Raw genomic sequence first — 23,704 nt, forward strand, 5'->3', positions numbered from 1 at the left:
CAACCAGGAGAAGAGAATAACTTAAGCTTGCAGAAGGAAAAACTTTTACATAGACAAATACGCATAAAAGTTCATGTACAGATTCACACATGTGCATTCATGCATTTCCATTCAAACCAGGTGGGCCCCGCTTGCCATTCTCACAATTAGATACTTAATCACACACACAAGCATACATTCTCACAATTACATACTTACACTCACACACACACATCCCTACTTACATATACACATGGAACAAAAGACCGAGCACCAGTACAGAAAGAACTCATTCATTCTGGATGAAAAATGAGCTCCAATCATTACTGCATAGATGAAAGAAAACGCTTCTACCCTTTTAATGCTAAATGAATTAAACCCAAGTTTGTAAGAAAAAAGCCTTGTTCCTATTAATAAGCCTGCCTTGTTAGTAAGAAAGGACCTGTTCTGTCCCATGGTGAGGAGAAGCCTGCCTGCTCTGCAGCTTCTTTTTTCCTCCTTCTCCCTATGCATTCTGCACATTGCTTCCTTCGCTTTTTAGGTTACCTATATAGTTTCTAAGTTATTCTACTCTGCATTCTCCTTCTAATCTTGCTCTCTACTTCTGATGTCACAATAATGCTCTTACCCTTAGTGCCCTTTCAGTTCTGTCTAAAAAGTGTTCTGTCTAAAAACTTCTCTCAGTTCTCTCTCACAGCTCAATTCTTCTCAGCTCAGTTCTGACTCTTCTCTTTGTCCTCAGTACTTAAGCAGCTTTTAGAATACATAATCACATTAAAAAGTTCATCAAAAGTTCACACACAAAATCAAATCATAAATTGAAATAGAAGTTTATAAGAGAGAATGTTTACATGCATATCCATTAGGACTAATTATCTGGCTAAACATTCATCACCTGTCACAGGTTCACTGAAGGTTTAAAGCAATAAGTTATTAGTAAAGTTCTGTATAGATAAACCCAGTCAATTATTTTATCTTCAGTCCTAGCACCTATAATAAATGATTAGTCCCCTTTTTATGACTTTTGGTTAATTGTTTTACAACCTCTTGGAATGTGCTCTGAGTAGGAGAAAGACTGGTTACTAATCTAAGAGCAATTAACTGGTGATACATGGAAGACTGGCAGAGTTCAGTGCAGTTCTGACTATCAGAAAAGGACCTAATAGCAGTCCCATTATAAAAGAGCTTAATAGTCATTGATATAATTTTAGGAATTGTTACAGGATTATCATTAAGACTTTAAAAGTCACATATTTGTCTATATAGTATCACTACCAAGATAGTACATCGTCATGGATCTGCAGATATCTGCTTCAAAGGGTTGTGTTATTACTCAGTGATTGTTATATATGTTTAATAATAACAGGAACTGCATAATAATAGCAGGAATCTTTCCTAAAATGAATTCTCTTACGGCCTGGATAATAAGAGTGAATCTGTCACAGATTATATACTAATCTGAAACAGACCATCTCAGGAAGATCACCTGCTTGTCCTATTATGGCTCCTGACAAATAATAATCCTGGTTTAAAGCGAATAACCTGAAATACAATACTGATAATTAGTATGTATTTACATTCAGGGGCTGAAATTTTTACTGTTCATTTGATATTTGCACATTAGTTTTGAGGCCCTGTTAGACATGAAACATAATCTTAGGAAATCAACAGCAAAAAATGCCTTCTGATAGCTCTCTCTTGGTCATGTCCATTTTACTGCAGCATGTGATCTACTGTGTCCTATATATTTCATGCTACTCAAAAAAAATTACATTTTTCCAAATCATAGACCCTGTGCTCAGAATAGTCCTCAAAAGGCAACAGTATATATTGACAAAAAATTTTATATACATAATTTCAGCTTTTAACAACTCATCTAAATTCTGGTAAAATTACTGGAATAGTTTAGTTTTGTTTAGCCCATAGAGGTGGTTATAAACAAAAGAAATAGTTAAAATGACTGTCATAAAACTAAAGGGGAAATTTTTGCTGCTGTTGTTTGTTTGTTTTCATTAAAGGTGGCAGGAATGGTAGTAAATGTGTATAGTTTCAGAACTTTGGAAACTGAAGCCAGGAGAATGAGTTTACCTAGCCTACATAGCAAGTTTAAGGCCAGCATTAGCTAAAATACGTTGTCTCATAAAAACAAAACAATACTAAAAACACTTAAAAATAGAAAAATATTCTGATTTTAAGAGAATTTACCAACCAGTAACTAATTTACTGTAATTCACAGCTATGTAGAATGTTTCAGCAAACTATTTTGTTGACTCCCCAATACTTTACTCATAATCAAAGTCTAATATCCAAAATTGAACACATATGTCAATTCACACTATTGTGTAAGGAAAAATACTGATGAAGCAGGAAAGAAGGAGGAGGAGGAGGACGAGGACGAGGAGGAAGAGGAGGAGGAGGAGGAGGAGGAGGAGGAAGAAGAAGAGAAGGAAGAAAAAGAAGAAGAGAAGGAAGAGGAGGAAAAGAAAAAGAAGAAAGTATTTAAACATTTTAGTTCCCTAAATAACTGTTCTATCTACAACTGAAGCCCTATGCTGAGAACTTTAAAATGCAGATTTAATCTTAAGAGACCTCATAAAAGTTAAATAAAATTATGTAGATTTTTCTCCTGTATTTATAGTATCCCATTTCTTAACTCAAATCCAACTTGACGTCAGTCCATACACTTTAGTAAGAGCCCTATTTGAAAATCTTTACAGAAGTAACTAATCTAAGTTAATAAATGAGCATAATAATAAACTGAATGACCATATAAATAAGAAACAAACTACGTCACTGAAATTCTTGCCCCTTAGGGTCCGTAGTCCTGCTGTACTCTATGCACAGAAACATTACTTCCCAATCCATCTCCATTTCTTAATAGTGCAATGCTACACCAAGCCTCTTAGTACAAACCCAAGACTGCCCCATGCTCCTGAAAGCCCCACTCATTTCCTTCTAGCACATCTTCAGTTCTTTATCACTGTGCCAATCCACTGCACCTCTTCTACTAGGGACCCACAGCTGCCAGACTACGCTGAAACTCATGTAAGGAAATTAGATTCTCCTTCATGTTCTCCATGCCAGTTTCCCCAAACTTATCGTCAGTCCTGATGTAGCCTGCTAGCCTGAGCACCACCTCCCAAACCACCTACATCCCCCTGGGCATATGCCAAAAGATGCTCCACAATACCACAGGACACATGGAGCTAGAAAATATCATCCTCAATGAGGTAACCCAGACCCAAAAGGACATGCATGGTATGTAGTCATTTATACATGGATACTATCCACAAAGTACAGGATACCCAAAAAGTATGTGTATGTGAATAAATAAGGGGGGGGGAGGGAGAGAGGGGAAGAAAGAGAGAGAAGCAGCATGTGGTGGTGTTCAAGTTAAGAAATGAGCATACAATTCAGGCTAACTGAAAGTGATGGGATTCAAATAGAAAAAAAGAAGGCCTATGAAAAGAAAATCAGTGAGATGTCCTGATTGCTGGCTGCATGACTAGTTTGAACTATTCATCACTATATATAAATAATAAGATATATTGCCCACAAAGAAATTATGTTTTTAAAAGATTTTTATAAAAAAACAGAAAAGTGAGGTTGGAGAGATGGCTCAGAGTTTATGAGCAGTAACTGCTCTTCTACAGGACCTGGATTCAATTCCTAGCACTCACATGGTGATTCACAACAATCTGTTAACTTCAGTTCTGGGGGAATTGAAATCCCTTTCTGGCCTCCATGAACACCAGGCACCAGGCACACATGTAATCCATGGACATATATGTGAGCAAAACACTCATACATGTGAAATAAAATAAGTTATAAAAAAATAATATAAGGCTATCTACTGAGTTCCATTACATGTCAACCTTTCCATCCAGGTACCTCACATAAAAAAATCTTATTCACAGGACAGCAGAATATTTCCTAAAAATAACACATGCATTTTCCTAAGCAATGACTTCTAATCAAGCACTTGTCATGGCTTGGTCAAACTTTAACAGACAGAAGAAAAATTATAAACAGCTAGATGAAGGCAGGACTAATACTTACAAGGGCAACTACAAAATAAATTTTATGTTAATCAGATTGCACTAAAGACTCATTAAAACTCATGGATGTCTGCATTGTTTTTCTGTAATATTATCACAAGTGGTGACTAATTTTGTCCAATGAATAAGGCAGCGCATACAATAACATACTTTTTAAATTATGTCATCTCATTTTCTCCTAATAAAGTGACATGTGTCTTCAAATGCCATTTCATCTGAAAGGACTGTAAGAAAGGTATCACTTGCTCAGGACCTGTGAAAGAGCAGTCAGTGCTCTTAACCACTGAGTCATCTCTCCATCCCACAAGTTAATTTTTTTAACTTTATTTTTTATTTTACATGACTTGATGCTTCACCTGCAGGTACTTCTGTGTGAAAATGTCAGATCTCCTAGAACTAGAATTGCAGCCAGTTGTTACCTGACATGTGAGTATTCACAGAACAATCCTACTGGCCACTGAAAAGTATATTATGATAAGCAACTATTTCTTTCTTTTTGAACAATTTTGGCTTTGTGACAGTCAAAGTTACAGCTGAGAGAACTTTATTTACCATATGGTGCTCTTGGACAAACATTAATCTCAGACTGGGAATTCGCTGCCTCAGCCTTACAAGAGCTGGAATTATAGGCATGAAGGTAGGTGGAACTTCCATTAGTCTGATGACAGACTAGACTTCATAGTGATGCTGGCCTGCCTCAGCTATACTGATCCTGCCTCAGAAAAAAAAGAGTAAACAAAATCAAAAGTTGGCATACCTATAACTCCAGCCCTGGGGAACCAGATGCAGGAGGATAACCAGAAGTTTGAGGCCAAACTGAAATGAAATACATACCAATTTCTAGGTCATGCAGGGCTTCAGAGTGAGATTCTGTCTTAATTAAAAAGAGGGGTTGGGGAGGACTGGGTAGAGGGGTGGTTCTGATGCTCTTATCAGAAATCTGTTGACTCTGAAGGTCCTCACCCTGAACTGGTTTTTGATCTATCAATAAAGATGTCAGTGGCCAAGACAGAGGAGGAACTTCTAGATTCCCACAAGCTAGGAGAGAGGAAGAGAATGGAGAGATGGGGAGAGAAAGAGGGAACAAACTCAGAGCTATAGGGAAGATCTTCCAAAATGTAGGTAAAAAGGGAAAGCAGCCTGAAAGCATCTTGGGCAGCAAGACCAATGGGCTTCACAGGAAGTAACTGAGTAACTACTAAGATGAGAGCAGATTTAGAGTTGTTGGGCTGGGAGTAAAGGTAAGGACATGTTACCAGTGGGAGGCTTAGAAGAGCCCAGCCGCTGAGCAGGTTAAAAATGAGTGTGTGTGTGTGTGTGTGTGTGTGTGTGTGTGTGTTTCATCTGCGGATTCAGGGCGTAGCTGGTAGTGTGGTCTACCTGGAGCTTAAAGTGTGGTAGAAAGTACACGCTACAGGACTGGAAGGCACAAGAAATAAGAGGAAGGAAGGGAAGGAGGGGAGGGGAGGGAAAGAGAGGGGAGGGGACAGAAGGGAGAAACAAGGAGCAGACTAGAGAGGGAAGAATGGAAAACAAGAGAGACGAGAAGGAGAAACAAAAGAGTAAGAGAGGGTATTCGACAATGGACCTGAGAGGGCAGATATTAAACACAAGATAAACAGGAACGGTAGTACACATCTTTTATCAAAAAACTTGTAAGTTCAAGGCCAGCTAGATCTACAGATCCAGGCTGTTTGTTACACAGAAGAATTCCTGTCTCAAGGGGAAACAAGAAAACAAAACAACAACAAAACACCCACACAAGATATTAAACCTAACAGAATAGCTAAAGTCAACAGAAGGCTAAGGAAGAGCAAAAACTCAAACACTGCTCCAAAAAGAATGATTATAAACTGCAATGTTTTCTTCTAAAGCCAGTCTGGTATTTATCTACAACCATACCTATCTATACCAACAAGAAAGTATGTTTCCATGCCTTAGGAAACATTTCCAGAAGATTCATAGAAGCCTTGTTCCTAAAAACTAAAAATAAAAGCAACCCTAATAACAAATAACAAAAGGACAAACTATAGCTTATTTACAAAGCCAAATCACAGAGCCATTAAAACTAATGAACTATAGCTAATAATTCAAAAAATTATTTGGAAATAAAATAAGAAGGTTTTCTGATACAATGCAGTTATAATCCCAGAACTAGGGATGGAAAGATGAAAAAGCAGAGGGACAGACTTCAAGACCAGCCTTGCTACATGGCAAGAAACTGTCCAAAGAGAGGAATAAGAGTGAGAAAGAGAAAAACAAGAAAGAACATACACCAAATGACCTAAAACTACATAAAGTTCATAAACAGGCCACAGTGAACTATGTTGTTATAAGAAAAGAGAGAGTTACTATGATGTTAGAATAATACTTATCACTGGAGGAAGAGCCTATAACAGGTAATGCATGCTTAGAGGAAAAAGGATGCTGAAAAAATTCTTTCTTGAGGTCAGAAATGACACAAAAATGTTGATGTACAAGAAGTCATGATGTTCTGAATCTGTGTTTTATGTACTGTGCTGGCTAGTCTTATGACAACTTTATGCCTCAATAAGATCCATCTGTAATGCATTTCTTATCCAGTGATCGATGGACAGGGCCCAGTCCCTTTTGGGTGGTGTCATCTCTGGGCTAGTAGTCATGGGTATTACAAGAAAGCAAGCTGAGCAAGCCATAAGAAAGAGGCACCACTCCTCCATGGCCTCTACCTCCACATTCCTAGCCTGTTTAAATTTCTGTTTTGACTTCCTTCAATAATGAACAGCAATATGGAAGAAATAACCTCTTTCCTCCTCACCTTGCTTTTTGGTCATGACGTTTTGTTGTAGCAACAGAAACCCTAAGATCTGCACTTTTCAACTTATTTTACTTTGAAAAAAAGTTTTATTAAATTAATACTAAGGCAAGGATTAACAATGTACGTCAATGCACAGAGAACAAGGAAGACTGTTAGGGAACAAAATATTTACTACAAAAATACCCTACAATTCATGTGCTTATTAACTACACAATGAAATTTATTCATCCTCTATTTATTTATTTGCTTGCTTGTTTTTGCAGCCCAAGGAATTGAACTCACGACTGCAAAATGTCATGCCATACATGACAAGCAAGTTCTCTGTCACTGACCTGCATCTCTAGCCCTAAAAGAGTAATTCATCACTATATCCTATATACAGGAGAAGAAGAATTATTATAACTAATTGTAAGTAATGTTAGAGAAATTATGACAACCTCAATATATCCTATAAATTAGTTGACATCTGTCACAGTTGTAGCATGGCAACAGGTAGGTCATCCTCAGTTAAGCAGCAAGTTTTAAACTAGCCTGAACTGTCTAAGACACTGACTCAAAAGACAGCAAAGGGAAGAAGGTGTGGGGAAGGAGACAGAAAAAAATGGCTCAGTGTTTAATACTGAATGCTGATCCTGCAGAGGACCTGGATATTCATAGAGTACTCACAACCACCTGTAACTTAAACTCCAAGACATCCAATGTCTCTAACCTCCACAAGCTTCCATACAAATATGCATATCCTCACCCACAGATACACCCATGCACATAATGTAAAATAAACAACAATATAAAAAACAAAACAAACAAACAAATAAAAACAGGAAAAGTGAGCCATAGGCAGGGAATGAAAAAAAGAAGGAAAAAATCCTACTGTTTTTTTTCCTCTCATATTTAAAAAGTACAGATACAAAACTAATAAATAAAACATAATGAATAAAATAAATACAATTGAGTACTTCTAAGCTATCTAAAAATAGAAAGCAAAAGCAATATCACCAAAAAATCTTTTAAAAGCCACAACATAAGTGTAAATATACCTCATCATATATGCTCCCATTTATATCTGCTCCATAAATAGGTGCCACAAAAGTTAAGTTTTTCCAGTATTTGCGTTCCAAATCTTCATAATCCATATATCTTGGAGTACAGTATCTATAAAAAATTAAAAGTAAAAACCACAAACCAGTAAGGCAATTTTAAGATTTTTCTACCCATCTAATTTAATTTACTTTGTAAATGAAAACATTGCATACTCTCATGGTATCAAAGTTAATGAGTAATATATGTAAATGATTTTATACTTAAAGCTCTATAGAATTTCTTATATTCTTTATCAGGTTTCCAAAACATACAAATAAAGGCATCATTATTTAGCTTTCAAATTATTTCTAAAATATTTAATCAATTATACAAGATCATTATACAAATTTATGTAGAAAAAGAAACAGAACATCTATAGAAAATTGAGAAAAAAACTATAAAATTCTAAGACAGTAAAACTAAGATAAGATACTCTAGTTACTGGATTGGTGCTGCCTAATATACTAATGATAGGGGGGAAAAAAAGGAAAAAAAAACTTATGTAGTTAGAGTTGAAGAATAAACTAGCACAATCTTTCCAGAACATAATTTCTCATCACATATCATGTCAAAATTTTATATGCCCTCTAACTGAATTTATAAATTCCTCTCACCAGCACAGAACTGCAGACAATGACAAATGGAGGAGGTATACAGTAGAATAGCTAGAAACACAATGAGTAAGGGTTACTTTCTATAGCTGTGATAAATACCCTGACAAAAGCAGGGCTCACTTAGCAATGAAGCTTGAGATGACTGATCATCATCTGTGTTCAGGAATCAAAGAAAGATTAATGCTAATCTTCAGTACAGCTCTCCTTATATTCCACTTCAGGATCACAGCCCATACAAAGGCACTATCCAGTTAAGGTAGGTATTTCCATCACAATTAATCTAATATAAATAAACTATCACAGGCATGCTCAGAGACTTGTGTTAGGTGATCATAGGTCCTGTCAATTTGATAATGAATATTACCTATCAGACTGAATAGCCAGTAATTAATGATTAAAACATAAAATAAGGTAGGTCTTCTATGTAATGACATTAAAATATTTCCATACTGACTACACCAGTTTAGAAATTAGTGTGTACACTGTAATCACGTTGCTTTTTTAAAAAAAAAAAAATTAAAATAAAAACAGAACTCTGGAGGTAGGAACCCAGCTCCTTGGTAAACTGCTTGTCTATCAGACAGGACGGCAGAGTTAACAAATCCCCAGAATTACCTTAGTATGTCATGGTAGCACATCCCTATAAACTCAGCACTTGGAAGACAAAAGGAAAACCATAAATTATAGAAAAGGTACCTTAGCTACATCAAGAGTTAAGGCCAACTTGGACTAGAAAGAGAGCCTAAGAAATTGTATATCAAATTATTAAAATTAACAATTAACTTTTTGAACATGATGGTACATGCCTATAATTTCAACATTCAAGAGACAGAGTCATTAGGATCAAGAGTTCTAGGCCAATTTTGGCTACATGGTAAATTCAAGGCCTGCCTGAACTACATAAAATCCTATGTGTAGGGGAAAAAAGTATAAAGAGAGAGCTCAGAGGACCCTAGCAGAGGACCCAAGTTTGGCTGCTAGTACCCACAATAGGCTATTTACTGCCTGTAGTTCTAGCTCTAAGGAATCCAACAACTCTGGTCCCCCTGAGTACTGGCAATCATGAACATAGCCACATATGAATATGCACATAATCCAGATAAAACAATAAATCCTGATTGATAACAGATGTCTCAGCCATAAAGGCATTAACTTCTTTTGCAAAGGACTAGGGTCTGATTCTCACTACCCATAAGGCAGCTCACAACAGACTATGCAACTCCAATCCCAGAGGATGTAATACCCTCTTCTGGCCTCTGCAGCCATTTAATACGAATCATATGGAGACATGCATGCAGACAAAATATCCATACACATAAAAGGAAAAAATTAAAATGTCGTTTTAAAAAGTTTTCTCTCACAAAATAATTAAAGAAATATACTTCTCTGAATTATTTCATATTTTAAGCAGTAATATTGTTATAACAGATATTGAAGTTCAACCTAACAGGATATAGAATCATTAAAAACATACATTTCTAGGCATGTCTATAAGAAATTACCTAAAATAAATTAAATGGGAAGACCTTCCTTAAATGTGGAAAGTTCTACTCTGGACTAAATAAAAAGAAGAAAGCAAGGTGAGACCAGTCTTCACTACCGGTCTTCATTCTGACTATGGATGAGCATGGCTTTCTCAGCCACTATAGACTGTATCCTCTGAAACTTTAAACCAAATACCTCTTCCTTGTTTAACTTTTATCTGGATATTTTGTCACAACAACAAGAAAAATAACTAAGACAAATACCTTTTTTTTTTTCATGAAGAAAATAAGCAAAGAGATAAATTCATAACATGATGAATGAGAGGAAAGAAAACCTAGCAGAGCAGAAATCCCTATGAACCACAGTAGATGAAATGACTTAGTCAAAAGCACTTGCTGCTCTTCCAGAGGGCTCAGGTATGATTCAAAGCATGCATATTGCGGCTCATAATTGTCTATAACTCCAGCTCCAGGGAATTGGATGTTCTCTTCCAGCCTCTACAGGCATCAAGAACACACATGACATAGACATTTATGAACATTTTTTAAATTTATTTATCAGTATCTGTGAATGTATGTCATGCATGCGAGTTCTCTTTGAGTCCAGAAGAAGCTGTCAGGTTCCCTGGAGCCAGAGTTACAGGTAGCTGTGAGTCACCCATCAAGGATGCTGGGAACTGAACTCAGTTCCTCTGGAAAAAAAAGCAGTATCCACACTTAAGCACTATAGAATCTGTCATTGTATGGCTAATTGAGAATTTATTTTAAACCTGAATGCTATAATACAAAGGATAAGTCTGGCATTGTTAATTAACGTTAAAGTTTTACATCTTTAAGTATTTGAAATGTGTATTCAAACTAGCTAGAAGTGAGCACTTCAGTAAACACTGCCAGATTCTACTGAATACTAGCTCAAGTCCATCCTAATATGCTGCCATACCATTACAGTTGCTCCAAAAGCCAATTTACTCAAAACTGACTCAATACATTCTCAGAACCATTCACTCACTGTGGCACAGTTCTAAAAAGAGAGGCTCATGACCAGGCACCTCCTGCCTTGGCAACCCTAGAACTCTAATTACAATTAAGGTTGAGAAAGGGGCAGGGTTATGGTGGGTATGAGGATAATACCAAGAAAGTTTGAAGAAGCTATATGACATCATACTATTTTATATTTATCTAAAATTGGGTATGTGTGAGTGTGTGCATGAACAGTTATACCACTTGGGGTACTAATGCTCCCATCAAGAGCAATAAATTAATAGCAACCACACAACCAGACATGAGAAACTTCCTTTCCAGTTGTTGGTCAGATAAATCGAAGAGACACTCAAACATCATAGGCTGCTGCTGTTGCCCTTGGTTGCCTCCCAAGGGCGGAAAGTGAATCCCTACTGCTGAAGGCACATGTTCTGGGAGGAATATGAGTTGCAGCTTACTCGGAAGCCTCCACCTTGAGGACCAGCTTTCACAGTTCCAGATGTTACTATGCAAGCTCAGAATAGAAAAAGAGCCAGTACTCCTACCTAGCTGTAAAGTCAATGAACTACAGCAATGACCAGTATAGCAAATTATCACCAAAGATACAATAGTGGCACTTATATCTCAGCAATAACCAATAAATTGAACTTAAGACTTGCTTAGTAAGAGAAAATTCATGTCTGGTATTGTAAGCACAGTCAACTTTTTTTTATTTTTTAAGATAGATTTATTTATTTATTTATTTATTTACTTGTTTATTTATTTATTTTATTCCTATGAGTATACTGCAGCTGTCTTAAGACACACCAGAAGAGGGCATCAGATCCATTACAGATGGTTGTCAGCCACGATCTGTGGTGGCTGGGAATTGAACTCAGGACCTCTGAAAAAGCAGCCAGTGCTCTTAACCACTGAGCCCCAATGCAGCCAATTTTTAAGGCTGGTGAATCCATGTAACCTTAGAGGACAACCTACTACTGCCACTTTCCTAAACCAATTTGGTGGTTTTTATATGCTTGGTCTAGGGAGTGGCACTATTAGGAAATTTGACCTTTTTAGAGTAGGTGTGGCCTTCTTGGAGAAGGCAGTGTGTCACTGTAGGGGTGGGCAATGAGACAGTCCTCCTAACCACATAAGAGCTAGTCTTCTAATGGCCTTCAGATGAAGATGTAGAGCTCTCAGCTCCTCCTGTACCATGCCTGCCTGGATGCTGCCATGTTTTCATCTTGATGATAATGGACTGAACCTCTGAACCTGTAAGCCAACCCCAATTATGTTACCTTTATGATATCCTTATATGTTGTCCTTATAAGTGTTGCTTTGGCCATGGTGCTACTTCATAGCAAAGTAAATCCTAACTAAGATATCTAATGTCTAACTGTAGTCTACATATTTATCCTATACTTACAGAAAAGTATTGTGTGTAACAATAATTAAAGAGGACATCAATTTGAGAGGGAGTAGGAGAGGCAAGAATAGCTAAAGAAGGGAAAGGAAGAAAAGATGAAAATAGAGTACACATATTTAATTTTTCTAAAAAGTAGTCAACAACTAAGCTGTTGAGAAGGCTCCATGAGACAATTCAGATCAGAATAGGCCACACAAAACAGCACATATTTATCAGCCACATGTTGAAGTATTTTATCCTCTATACTGGTAAGGCCAAACAAACTGTGTACTGTGTACATATGCAAATACATGTGCTAATAAGAAACAATTAAAAATGTACTCCTCTCAAAACCAGTCTTTAACTACTATCAAGACCAAATGCTTTGTATGGACAAAATTTCAAGAGTATAGACCACTAACATTTGCAGTAAATTTCCCCATAAAACTACCAGTAGAAATATATGTATATTTTAAATACACATACATACACACAAATTAGTTTACTTTCTAGTGCTGTAATAAACACCATAACAAGAACAATTTGGGAAGAAAGGGTTTATTTGTTTCACATATCCCAATAACAATTCATTACTTAGAGAAACCAAGACAAAATTCAAAGAGCAGGAACCTGGAGGCAGGACTAAAGCAAAGACCATAGAGGAACATTGCTTACTGACTTGCTCCTCATGGCTTGCTTAGCCTGCTTTCTTATAATACAGGACCAATAGCCAAAGGGTGTCATCATCCCCAGTTAGATGGGCTCTCTCACATCAATCATTAATCAAGAAAATGCCCTACAGAATTACTTACATACGATCTGATATAGGCATGCATTTTCACAACTGAGATTTCCTTTTCCTAGGTGATTCTATCTTATGTCAGTCAAAATGACAAAAACTAAGCATCATAACATCTTAACACTATAATCATTATGAAAAAAATAATTCAAAACATAGAGGTAAATTGATTTTGAAAGAAATAAAATTCAATCTAGAAATGGTTCAAACAACTCCTTATGATTACATTTTATAACTAAAAAGAAAACCAGCTACGTCTAAAAATTATCATCAAACTACAGAATACCATTAGTTGATGTTCATGGGTGTCAAAGAAGAGAGAAGTATACCAATATGCTGCTAAGCCTTCATTTTTTGAAGGAGCAGAGGGGTTCAGTCTTCTTGAAAAAGACTGATCCCAACTAGCTCACTCCAGTTACTTTATTCAATCATCACACAAAGTAATTAGGGCTAGAAAAAGTTCCAACTACCAAAGTTATCTTGCCCTTGCTGCCCAAGAAATGGTCAATCTATATCTCAGACCTTTTTGACCATGGCTAGCCATAATCAAAAGTAAAATTTCCAAGTTTGCCAAGAGTGTCTCAGGAACAAGATTGGTGCAGTTGTAAGCTCTCATGTAGTAGCAAATGTAGATGATTCCAGAAGAAAGACATTTCTTCACAATTCAAACAGTCTCAAAACAATTTCTCAGCCTCTACTGATTTCCCCAGTCATAGTAAAATCTTTGCTGATACATTTCACTGAAAGCCAGACACAAAGGCTTTACTATACATATCACTACAGAAAACCAAGAAATGTATAGTTTTATTAAGTAAATGTTTATAACTTACCTAATAATTTCTAGAACTTCAAATGTATTTTTGCTATCATAACATTATTTATCCATTCAATTTATATAGTAAAACTACCTTTCATAGATCAAGTTACACCGTATGCAGTGGTAAACAAACCAATATCACCTGTATGTATTACTTTTGTAACTGTTTGAAAGATTTGATCTTCCTTCAAAATCCATCTCAACAACACTTACAAAAGCTTTATAGTCATTAAAAGCCACATAGCACTGTTTTCAGAGATATAATGCTTGCCAGATATGATTTTTTTAATTAAATTCATTTCTTTATTGTGCATGTTTTCATACAAGTGTGCCACACGGAAATTAAAGGACAATTTGTGGGGAGTTGGTTCTCTCATTCCCCAATGTAAATCCCAAGCACAGAACTCAGAAAGTCAGTCTTGACAGAAAAGAACCTTTGCCTGCTGAGCCATCTCACTGGATCAAGAATACTACTTTGTTTTAGTATATATAATCTGATTACTCTTAAGTACAACTATCTCTTGAACTATCATTATAGCAGCAAATGTTTATCTCAGTGAATTCATTTATTAACAACTTAAGAGCAACATATCCTAGCAATATTAGATAAATAAGAGACAAAATAAACATTTTATAACAGATTTGATAAAATTGGTTCTGCACTATTATCATTATCATCATCATCAACATCATCATCATCATTCATTGTACTTATAAAAGAACTCTAGGGGGGCTTGGGGATTTAGTTCAATAGTAAAGAACTTGGCTAGCAATCAAAAGGCCCTGGGTTCAATCCTCAGCAGCAAAATAATAAGAATAATAATTAGAAAAATTACGTGGCCAGCAAGATGCCTCACTGGATAAAGGTAGTTGCCTCAGAAGCCTAAAGACCTGAAATCCACTCCTGGAACCAATTTGACAAAGTTGTCCCAAAATCACCACACAAAAGTTGTGAAGAACACGAATGCTCACACAAACACGTCACACTCACAATCACACACATGCACAAACATACATACATATATACATACATACATACATACACACACACATGCACACACACGCACATGGGCTAATAAAATTTCTTAATATTATAAATGATGAGGTACTCAATCTATAATTAAAGTCCCATTCTCAATAATATCTAAAAGAATGGGGTCTACTAGTATATTTTTTAATTCAAATTTTAACTTAATTTTTACACTACACTAGAAATAACAGGAAGGACTCTTCATCTTCTGTATACTATATTAAATATGAACTCATGCACACAAGTTACTTTTATAATTTATCAGCTAAATTCATCCAAAGATTTGCTTCCACTAACAACCATACAAGAAATTTAGTCACCAAAGGTAGATGCTGATGTGGAAGTCAGGAAGTGCATGCTGATAAGAGCCTGATATAGATGTCTCCTCAGAGGTCTGCAAGAGTCTGACATATTCAGAGGCAAATGCTCACAATTAGCCATTGAACTGATCATGGGGTTCCCAATGGAGGAGTTAGAGTGAAGGCCTTTGGAGCTGAAAGGATTTGTGGCCCCATGAGGAGAGCAACAATACCAACCAACCACAGCTCCCAGGGTCTAAACCACCAGCCTGGGAGCACTTAGGGAGGGATCCGTGGCTTCCGCTGTATATGTAAGAGTGGAGGGCCCTGCTGGGCATAGGTGGAAGAAGAGATCCTTGATCTCATGAAGGCTGGATGCCCCAGGGGGTGGGAATTTTGGGGGGTGGGGGGTGGGGGGGGTAGGTAGAGGTTACATCCACAGAGAAGAAGGAGGAGGGGTGGGGGGATAGGGGGTTCCTGGGTGGGTGGGGGATGGGGTAAGGTGACAACATAGGAAATGTAAATAAAACATCCAATAAAAAAAAAAAATAAAAATAAAATAAAATAAAATAAAGAAATTTAAACAGTAAAATTTTTGATTAGCCTATTAGGTTTGGCATGTTTTTTAAAATACTTGGGAGATTTTATTGTTGTTCTAAGGTTGAGCTTTTTTCTGAGATTTTATAAAAAGAGGGAAGAGCAGGAATAGTCAGTTTTAAAAGGGCTTTCTGATGACTTTTAACCTGTAAGTGATCCTTTTGCCTCTCCTTCTAGAGTTAGGTGCATATATCATCAAGCCAGGCTTATAAGTACTGGTGATTAAACACAGGGCCTCATGCATGCTAGGCAAACACACCACCACCTGAGCTGAATCCCCAGTTTTAGATTAAGATTTTTATTTTGGGCATCCAATACCACATAAGAAACACTAAGGTTTAAAAATATATCCATAAATTCTTTAATAGTCTTCCCTTCAAGAAATAAAACTTTGCTGGGTATGGTAGCACATACTTATAGACCCAGAACTTGGGAGAGTGAGACAAAAGGACCACAAATTCAATGTCAACCTAAGCTTTACAGTGACAGGCTATCTCCCTCCCTGCCTCTAAAACAAAAAGTAAGACTTCATTCTTCTCCCCATTCAGTATATTATGTCCCTACTCAATTTCTATGGAAGAAGCCAACTGCCACTCTATGAGGATTCAGGGAACACCACCAAAGAGGAAGAAAAAAGAATGCAGGATCAGAAAGATAGAGAAGCAACAAAGATGTGCCATCTATTAAACAGGACGCAGACATTCTGATCATGAACTCACTGAAGCTGTGGCTGTCTACTATGGGTCTGCACAATATTGGACTGTCAACTGTAAGTAAAGGAAGGGGGAATCTATTGGCTAGTGATGGATTTGGAAAAAAGGATGTCATTATCTTCAGTTGTATACCCACCCACTGGTGAGCCCACCTGGCTCCATTCAATATTTATAAGCCCAGGATCATGACTGCTCAAACATCCGTTATTAAACTCAATAGGTCGTACAACAAAACAAAGCAAAACACGGGAGTGGGACCTATTAGGAGAGGAAACTGACACAGGAGTTAGGGAGATAAGAATCAGTAGTGGGTAAAGTACCAGAATGTTAAATACATGTATGAAATTGTCAAAGAACAAACTTAATAAAAATAAAAAAAGAAAGCAAATCTTGAACTCTAAAGTTACATACACATGCAGAAGTACTAAAGATAAACCAGACTAATGTCTGCCATTTACTCAAATATGTTTTTTAAAGATGTGTGAGTGGATAGCAGGACTGGTGTAGGATAAAGAAAATAGTAATATATCCATGTTTCTATATATTTGCAAAGTTCCACTTAAAGGATAAGCAGCACGGACTTTAGCCCCATAAAGACTGTAGCCTCCTGGAAAAATCTTGCAGCCAAGTTATCAAGCAGCAGCCCTCCCAATCAAAGCCTTAACAGTAAATGTGGCAGAAATCCTAAGCTTACTCACTCGTCTACATGACTCCTAGGTATCTGACTTTTATAACTATGAGCTAGCTTTAGAGAGTAACTTTAAGAATTTGTTATATATCATAGATAACTGATATAATAGATATTTTCCTATTCATTCAACATTATTTTTCAATTGTTAGTACTCATTTTAGTCTTAAACAAAACTTATGAATAAAAATTTCCCTAACAAAGCTAAAAAGAACTAAAAACCTTTAACCAAAAAAAAAAAAGAACCATTTCTAGATTTTACAAATGAGATTATATATAAAATGTGGAACAATTTCTTTAGAAATAAGTAAATATTAGTAAGCCATCATTTGAAGAACAGAAACCAGAGATGAAGACAAGAAATGACAAAGGACATTCCTGTTTTTCATTACAGCCTTCTGAGGCTTCCCTGTCTATTTGGCTTCTTGCCTCACATACCTCTTTGGAAGAAATACAAATAAACTCAATTGACTCACTTGCTACTGTTGGCCAGCTGCCTGAACTCCTTCACAGTCATGGCTTTTTTCTGGATGTTGTATTGAGTAAACAGTCCCGACTGCCCTGTGACCATCTGCTGAATTGGTGCTGGGATAAGCAAATTATCAATATCATCATAGCATTGTCTTGGCTTCCACTCCTTAGGAGGAATCACCTGAAAACAAAACAAAATATTAACCTGGAACTCCAAACTAAGTATATTTTAACATTTTCTCAACACCTCTGTAGGAAAAGTACTGTTAACACTCATTAGTACTTTGCAGTAAGGATATATGATTCTTTGTAACAAAATTCACTGACATTCATAACTACACTTGTCTCATTTTTAGTGCCACTCATAACAACTGCTTTCACTGTTTTATGGCTTTTTTAAAGCATACAAAATGACTAAGTGTAAAGAGCTAACTGCCCAGGAAAACCAAGACAAACTGAGGTTAAAGCTTTACATGTTCGGGATGAGTGCGGCCTGAGCCTAGAAGTCCATTTAAATGGATGCTGCCTTGGGTATTTTACAGGGACCCTGAATTTCCCCTTTCTCCTATTGGTCCTTTTTACACACCAACCTATGTGCCTTCCCACTGGTTCTCCTCGCATTATTTTCCATAATGTCTTCTGGTAACAAGAAGCAGCCATCTCTGTGTCACTCGCTTTCACCTTCCTTGCCTTCCTATGTCCCTCTAACTCGCCTTTATGGGCAAATAGCATGGTAGCAAATGAACACATGTCTGAAAACCAGCTTTCTGTGACGATGGGGGAAAGTTTAATGTGTAACTATTTCCATGGTATGCCTCTTTCAACATGGGGAGTACTTTCTGTTTTGTTTTTGGTGTTTTCAGACAAATTCTTAAGGAACCCAAACTGCCCTTGACTTTTTGTTACATATCTAGGAATGCCCCTAAATACCTCCTGCTCCTTCCAAATGCTGGGACTGCATGCTTGCACCAGAATATCTAAAAAAAATTCTTAAAATATTTTAAGACTGATGGGGCTGGACAGATTGCTCAGTGGTTAGGAACACAGATTGCTCTTCCAGAGGTCCTGAGTTCAATTCCCAAGCAATCACATGGTGGCTCACAACCCTTTGAAATGGGATCCGATGCCCTCTTCTGGTGTGTCTGAAGATAGAGACAATGTACTCACATATATAAAATAAATAAATAAATCTCAAAAAAAATTAAGATTGAAAGATAGAATCTTACAAAAAATGAAAGTGAATTATATTGCCGATAAAATTATCCATGGCCTTAGCTCAGTATTTCCATTTTGGTCAAACCGCAGGAATGGCATATATAGCTTGATCAAGCTAGCCCTTATTGTCCTGGGAATACTTTTATTCCTACCCATCGTGTTAAAGCTTATCTTTAACAACATCAACATGTTGGTAGCCAAAGTACATGGATTAAAATCTAAAAATGAACCCCCAGACAGAGTTATTAAATTAACAGGCTGGCAAGCCAAGGATGGGTAAGATTCTGCACAGAGCCTTACCAACCTAAGACAATAGTCCATTGCCTTTGATAATGCATATTCCATGATGGGTAAGGAAGGTATTTTTGTCAGAATAACCTAAGACAGGCTCAGTCTTCTTAACGAAATTAAAAAGGGGGAAAGCCTTTGGGGCTGCTTGGCAAGAGACTGACATGGGCCAAGGACAAGGAAGTAGGCTTCAAGCAGGAATCTGACATTAGACTAGAACAAAGAAGTAATTCCAGTAGGAATCTAAATTGTAGGCTACAACAAAGAAGTAATCTCAGGCAGAAATCTAAATATTAAGCTAGAACAAAGAAGTAATTTCAGACAGGAATCTAAATTTTAGGCTAGAACAAGGAAGTAGGCTTCAGACATGAAAATTACCTTGGGCTAGGATAGGGAAGTAGGCTCAGACACTTTGGTCATCTGATAAGCCTTTAGAAACAGTGATCACAGAAGTGTTTACGTAAACTGGTTTAATGCCTTGCTTTTTCTTTGACTATTTGTGTTTATTGTATTGATTGTTCCTCAACTACTTGCTTCTATTGTATTACTAGACCCTAAACCTAGAACTGACCTTAATACATGCATGTAATCAAAATGGTATAAAACCATAAAGGAAGAGGGGGTATAAGATAGGGGGTTCTAGGGAGGGGAAATGGGGAAAGGGTATGACATCTGTATTGTAAATAAATAAAATATCCAATAAAAAAAATGAATGGAAAAAGAAAGAAAGAAAGAAAGAAAGAAAGAAAGAAAGAAAGAAAGAAAGAAAGAAAGTAAGTGAATTATCAGAAACCAAAACACAGAGGACCCACTTAGGCAGGTCTAAGAAGCAGAATACTGTTACCCTCTGAAGTCCTCCACACACTTGTTTCCAAATATGTCTAACCTTGTTCAAGTGGCAACAACTACCATATATATTGATAATAAACTTATGTGGCTATGCATCCCTAAATATTAAGTTTTTATTTTATTTTGTGTATGTAACATGTCTGCACATTTTTATGTCTGTATATATTCATTAGGATATACATGTATGTGTATGTATGTGGAGGCTAGAGGTTGATATCAAATGTCTTCCTCTATTGCATTCCATCTTACTATTTTATTTTATTTTTTTGGTTTTTTTTTTTTTTTTTTTTTTTTTTTTGGTTTTTTGAGACAGGGTTTCTTTGTGTAGCCCTGGCTGTCCTCGAACTCACTCTGTAGACCAACTTGGCCTCGAACTCAGAAATCCACCTGCCTCTGCCTCCCAAGTGCTGGGATTAAAGGCGTGCGCCACCACTGCCTGGCTCCACCTTACTTTATTATCTTTTATTTTATTTTATTTTAAAACAATCTCTCATTGAGCTGAGTCCTCTTGCCACCTTCCTAGCCCTAGTATTATGGAGATACATAATGACACCTGGCTTTTTTTTTTAACTTGTGTATTAGAAATTTGAACTCAGGTCCTCCTGATTGTACAGCAGGTACTTAATATCTCCTCAGTCTATACTTTTTAAAAGGTTTAATAGTATAAAAGTGGGAGACTTGAGAGAAGGCTTAGAGGAAAACAGTACTCTTAACTACAGAAGATCCAATGGGTACATACTCACACAGAAAGTAATTTAAAATAAATCTTTTTTAAGACACTGTATTACAATCTCAGTAGCTGAAAGAAAATCAGAGTATTTAAGTATTAGAAATATCAACTGTGAGTGCAAAAGAGATAGTTCAACAGTTGAGAGCACTTGCTGTTCTTCTCTTCCAAAGGACTTGAAATTGGTACCCAACACCCACATCAGGAAGCTCACAAATGCCTATAACTCCACAAGATCTGACACTCTCTTCTGCCCTCTCCAGACACCTGCAAAGACACAGCATATACTCACATCAACACACAAGGTAAATAAAGATAAATTTTAAAAGAGTAAGAAATATCAAGCATGCAGCCAGGCAGGGGTGTTGTACTCCTTTAATCAGGAGGCAAAACCAGGCAGATCTCCATGAGTTCAAGGCCAGCCCGGTCTTCAGAGCTAGTTCGAGGACAATCAGGGCTACATAGAGAAATCTGTCACAGAAAAAAAAGAAGAGGAGAAGGAGGAAGAGGAGAAGGGGGAGGGAGAGGGAAAAGAAAGGGAAGGGAAGGGAACGGAAGGGGGAAGGGAAGGGGAAAGGGAAATAGAAAGGAAAGGGAAAGGGAAGGAAAGAGAAATATCTAGCATGGACGAAGTCTGGAGTTCTATCTCCAATACCACATAAGCTTGGTATGGTAGTACAAGCCTGTACATCCAGACAGTAGAAATGTTCTTGGCTACATAGCAAGGTCAAGGCCAGCCTGATACAAGAGATCCTGTCTCAAAAATAAAACATAAAATTAGTGGCTCTAGAAATATCTCAGTGGAAAAGAACATTTAGGGCTTTTACAAAAGACTCGCATCACCCAAATGGCAATTCACAACTTCCTATAACTCAGTTCCAGGGGATTCAATGTCCTCCTCTGACCTCTGAGATCTCCTACATATAAGTGGTGCACCAGACACCACCTGAGTTTAATCCCTAGAACTCTTGCTAGAAAGACAAAAATGACTTCCAAAGGTTGTTTGACCTCTGGATATACCCACACTCACATCACACACACACACAAGCACATGCACACGCACACGCACACGCACACGCACACACACACAGAAATAATAAAAAATTTTAATTTTAAAAATAAAAATAAGCAAATAATAAAAGAAAGAAGTAAACTAGTTTCCCAGGAATATTTTATTTTTTCTTAAAACTTTCTTTTTTTAATTTTTATTTTAGATGTGTGCTGCCTACATGTCCACATGATTGTCTGACATCCTTGGAGTAATGCATGATTGTATACTACCATGTAGGTGTAGGGAACTAACCCAGTTCCTCTGCAATAACAGCAAGTGCTTTGAATCATTAAACATAACCTCTCTAGCCCACCAGGAATATTTTAAGTAATTTTTTAATGATAGAGAACAAAGCATCAAATAAAATTAAAGTGACTACAAAGTTAAGCCTAAGTTCTAAGTTTGAGGCCAGCCTATCTATATAGTGAGGTCCAGGCCAGACAGGTATACATAGAAAGACCCCATCTCAAAAAGAAGGAAAAAGAGAAGGAAGAAAGAAAGGAACAAAGGAAGGGAGGGAGGGAGGGAGGGTGGGAGGGAGGGAGGGAGGGAGGGAGGGAGGGAGGGAGGGAGGGAGGCTGCGTGATCCAAGCCTATACCAAATATTTTCTTTTAAATTAATTTTAGATTTTATTTTATTTTCCTATGTGCATGGGGGATGGAAGTGGAATGTAAATGGAGATTAGAAGACAACTTTCAGGAGTTTGTTCTCTCTCCTACCCATGAGATCCAGAACTCAACAGTTAGCAGCAGGTAAGGCAAATGCTTTACCTACAGTCATCCTACCAGTTCGATTTTAAATCTTTAAATATGAAATTACCTTACACAGTTCAAACCAAGTACAACATATTTGGTCAATAAACAATTTAATAGTAATACCTTTATGTTTAATGAGTTAAAGTTAAAGTAAACCTATTCTGCTATATTTCTATCAACTATATAGACTACTTTCCTGAGTATATCAAGATAGAATACATACTTTATGTCACTGTTTCCCCAAACCCAGGCATTTCCAGCTAAAGCATGCATGCCCACTAGATATGTTGAAGCCAGATCCTATCTACAAACCGCCAATAGAAGAACAATGCTATCTTCATCTTGCAGGCACGAGTACATATCTTCACTCTCTTGTGTTTATGAAGCACACACACATATATATGTATATGCATATATAGAAAGAAAAAAACAAAATTGGATTAATCTGAAATCAAACTCACTATAATTGAAGTACTCAAATACTGATTATTGTAAGTTAAGGCAATTATTGTAAGTTAAGACAAATCGATGAAATGTCAATAATACAAAAGAAAGGAACCACAGGGGACCTTTCTTCCCCCACAGAAAAGAAAAATATCCACATCTGTATAGTCTGGATTTTTAACCAAGTAACATGGTTTGTTGGAATAAGACTAGGTTAAATATAATTTATGTGACAATGAGAATACAGCAAAATATGATTAGAATCAAGCAGTTCAGCTGTCATCCTAGTACAACAGAACATTACTATAGAATGTTGTCTTTGTCAATGAGTATTACAATGAGGGTGGGGTATACTAGACTCAGGTGTATTTGTAATTCTCATTAACTGTATCCTGTTACACCCTGTTATGGGTGTGCTCAGTGCGCCTACGGCTCCCTCATGAGTAGCTGCTATTTCCTCTTCTAGTTACTAAACAGGTCACATTACCACTGGACAGTACACTAATCTCAGTGGACCAACAGATGTTTTCAAGAAACAAAAAAGGGACAAAAAATGTTTTCATAAAAAGGTCAAATAATG

The 23,704-nt window shown here is 36.8% G+C and overlaps 1 protein-coding gene across 2 annotated transcripts in view; it reads right to left on the bottom strand.

Moving 5' to 3' along the window:
- Kdm4c (lysine demethylase 4C) overlaps positions 1-23,704 on the bottom strand; it is a 171,482-nt gene that overhangs the window by 130,874 nt on the left and 16,904 nt on the right. For both annotated transcript variants that reach the window (XM_028754608.1, XM_028754609.1), the window contains exons 3-4: positions 17,800-17,975; positions 7,872-7,986 (exon numbers count right to left, since the gene is read on the bottom strand). In XM_028754608.1, coding sequence (XP_028610441.1) covers positions 7,872-7,986; positions 17,800-17,975 — 291 coding nt within the window. The remainder of the gene's footprint in view (positions 1-7,871; positions 7,987-17,799; positions 17,976-23,704) is intronic.

The sequence above is a fragment of the Grammomys surdaster genome, unplaced genomic scaffold (assembly GCF_004785775.1).
Source record: "Grammomys surdaster isolate TR1022 unplaced genomic scaffold, NIH_TR_1.0 126029, whole genome shotgun sequence".
NCBI lineage: Eukaryota > Metazoa > Chordata > Mammalia > Rodentia > Muridae > Grammomys > Grammomys surdaster.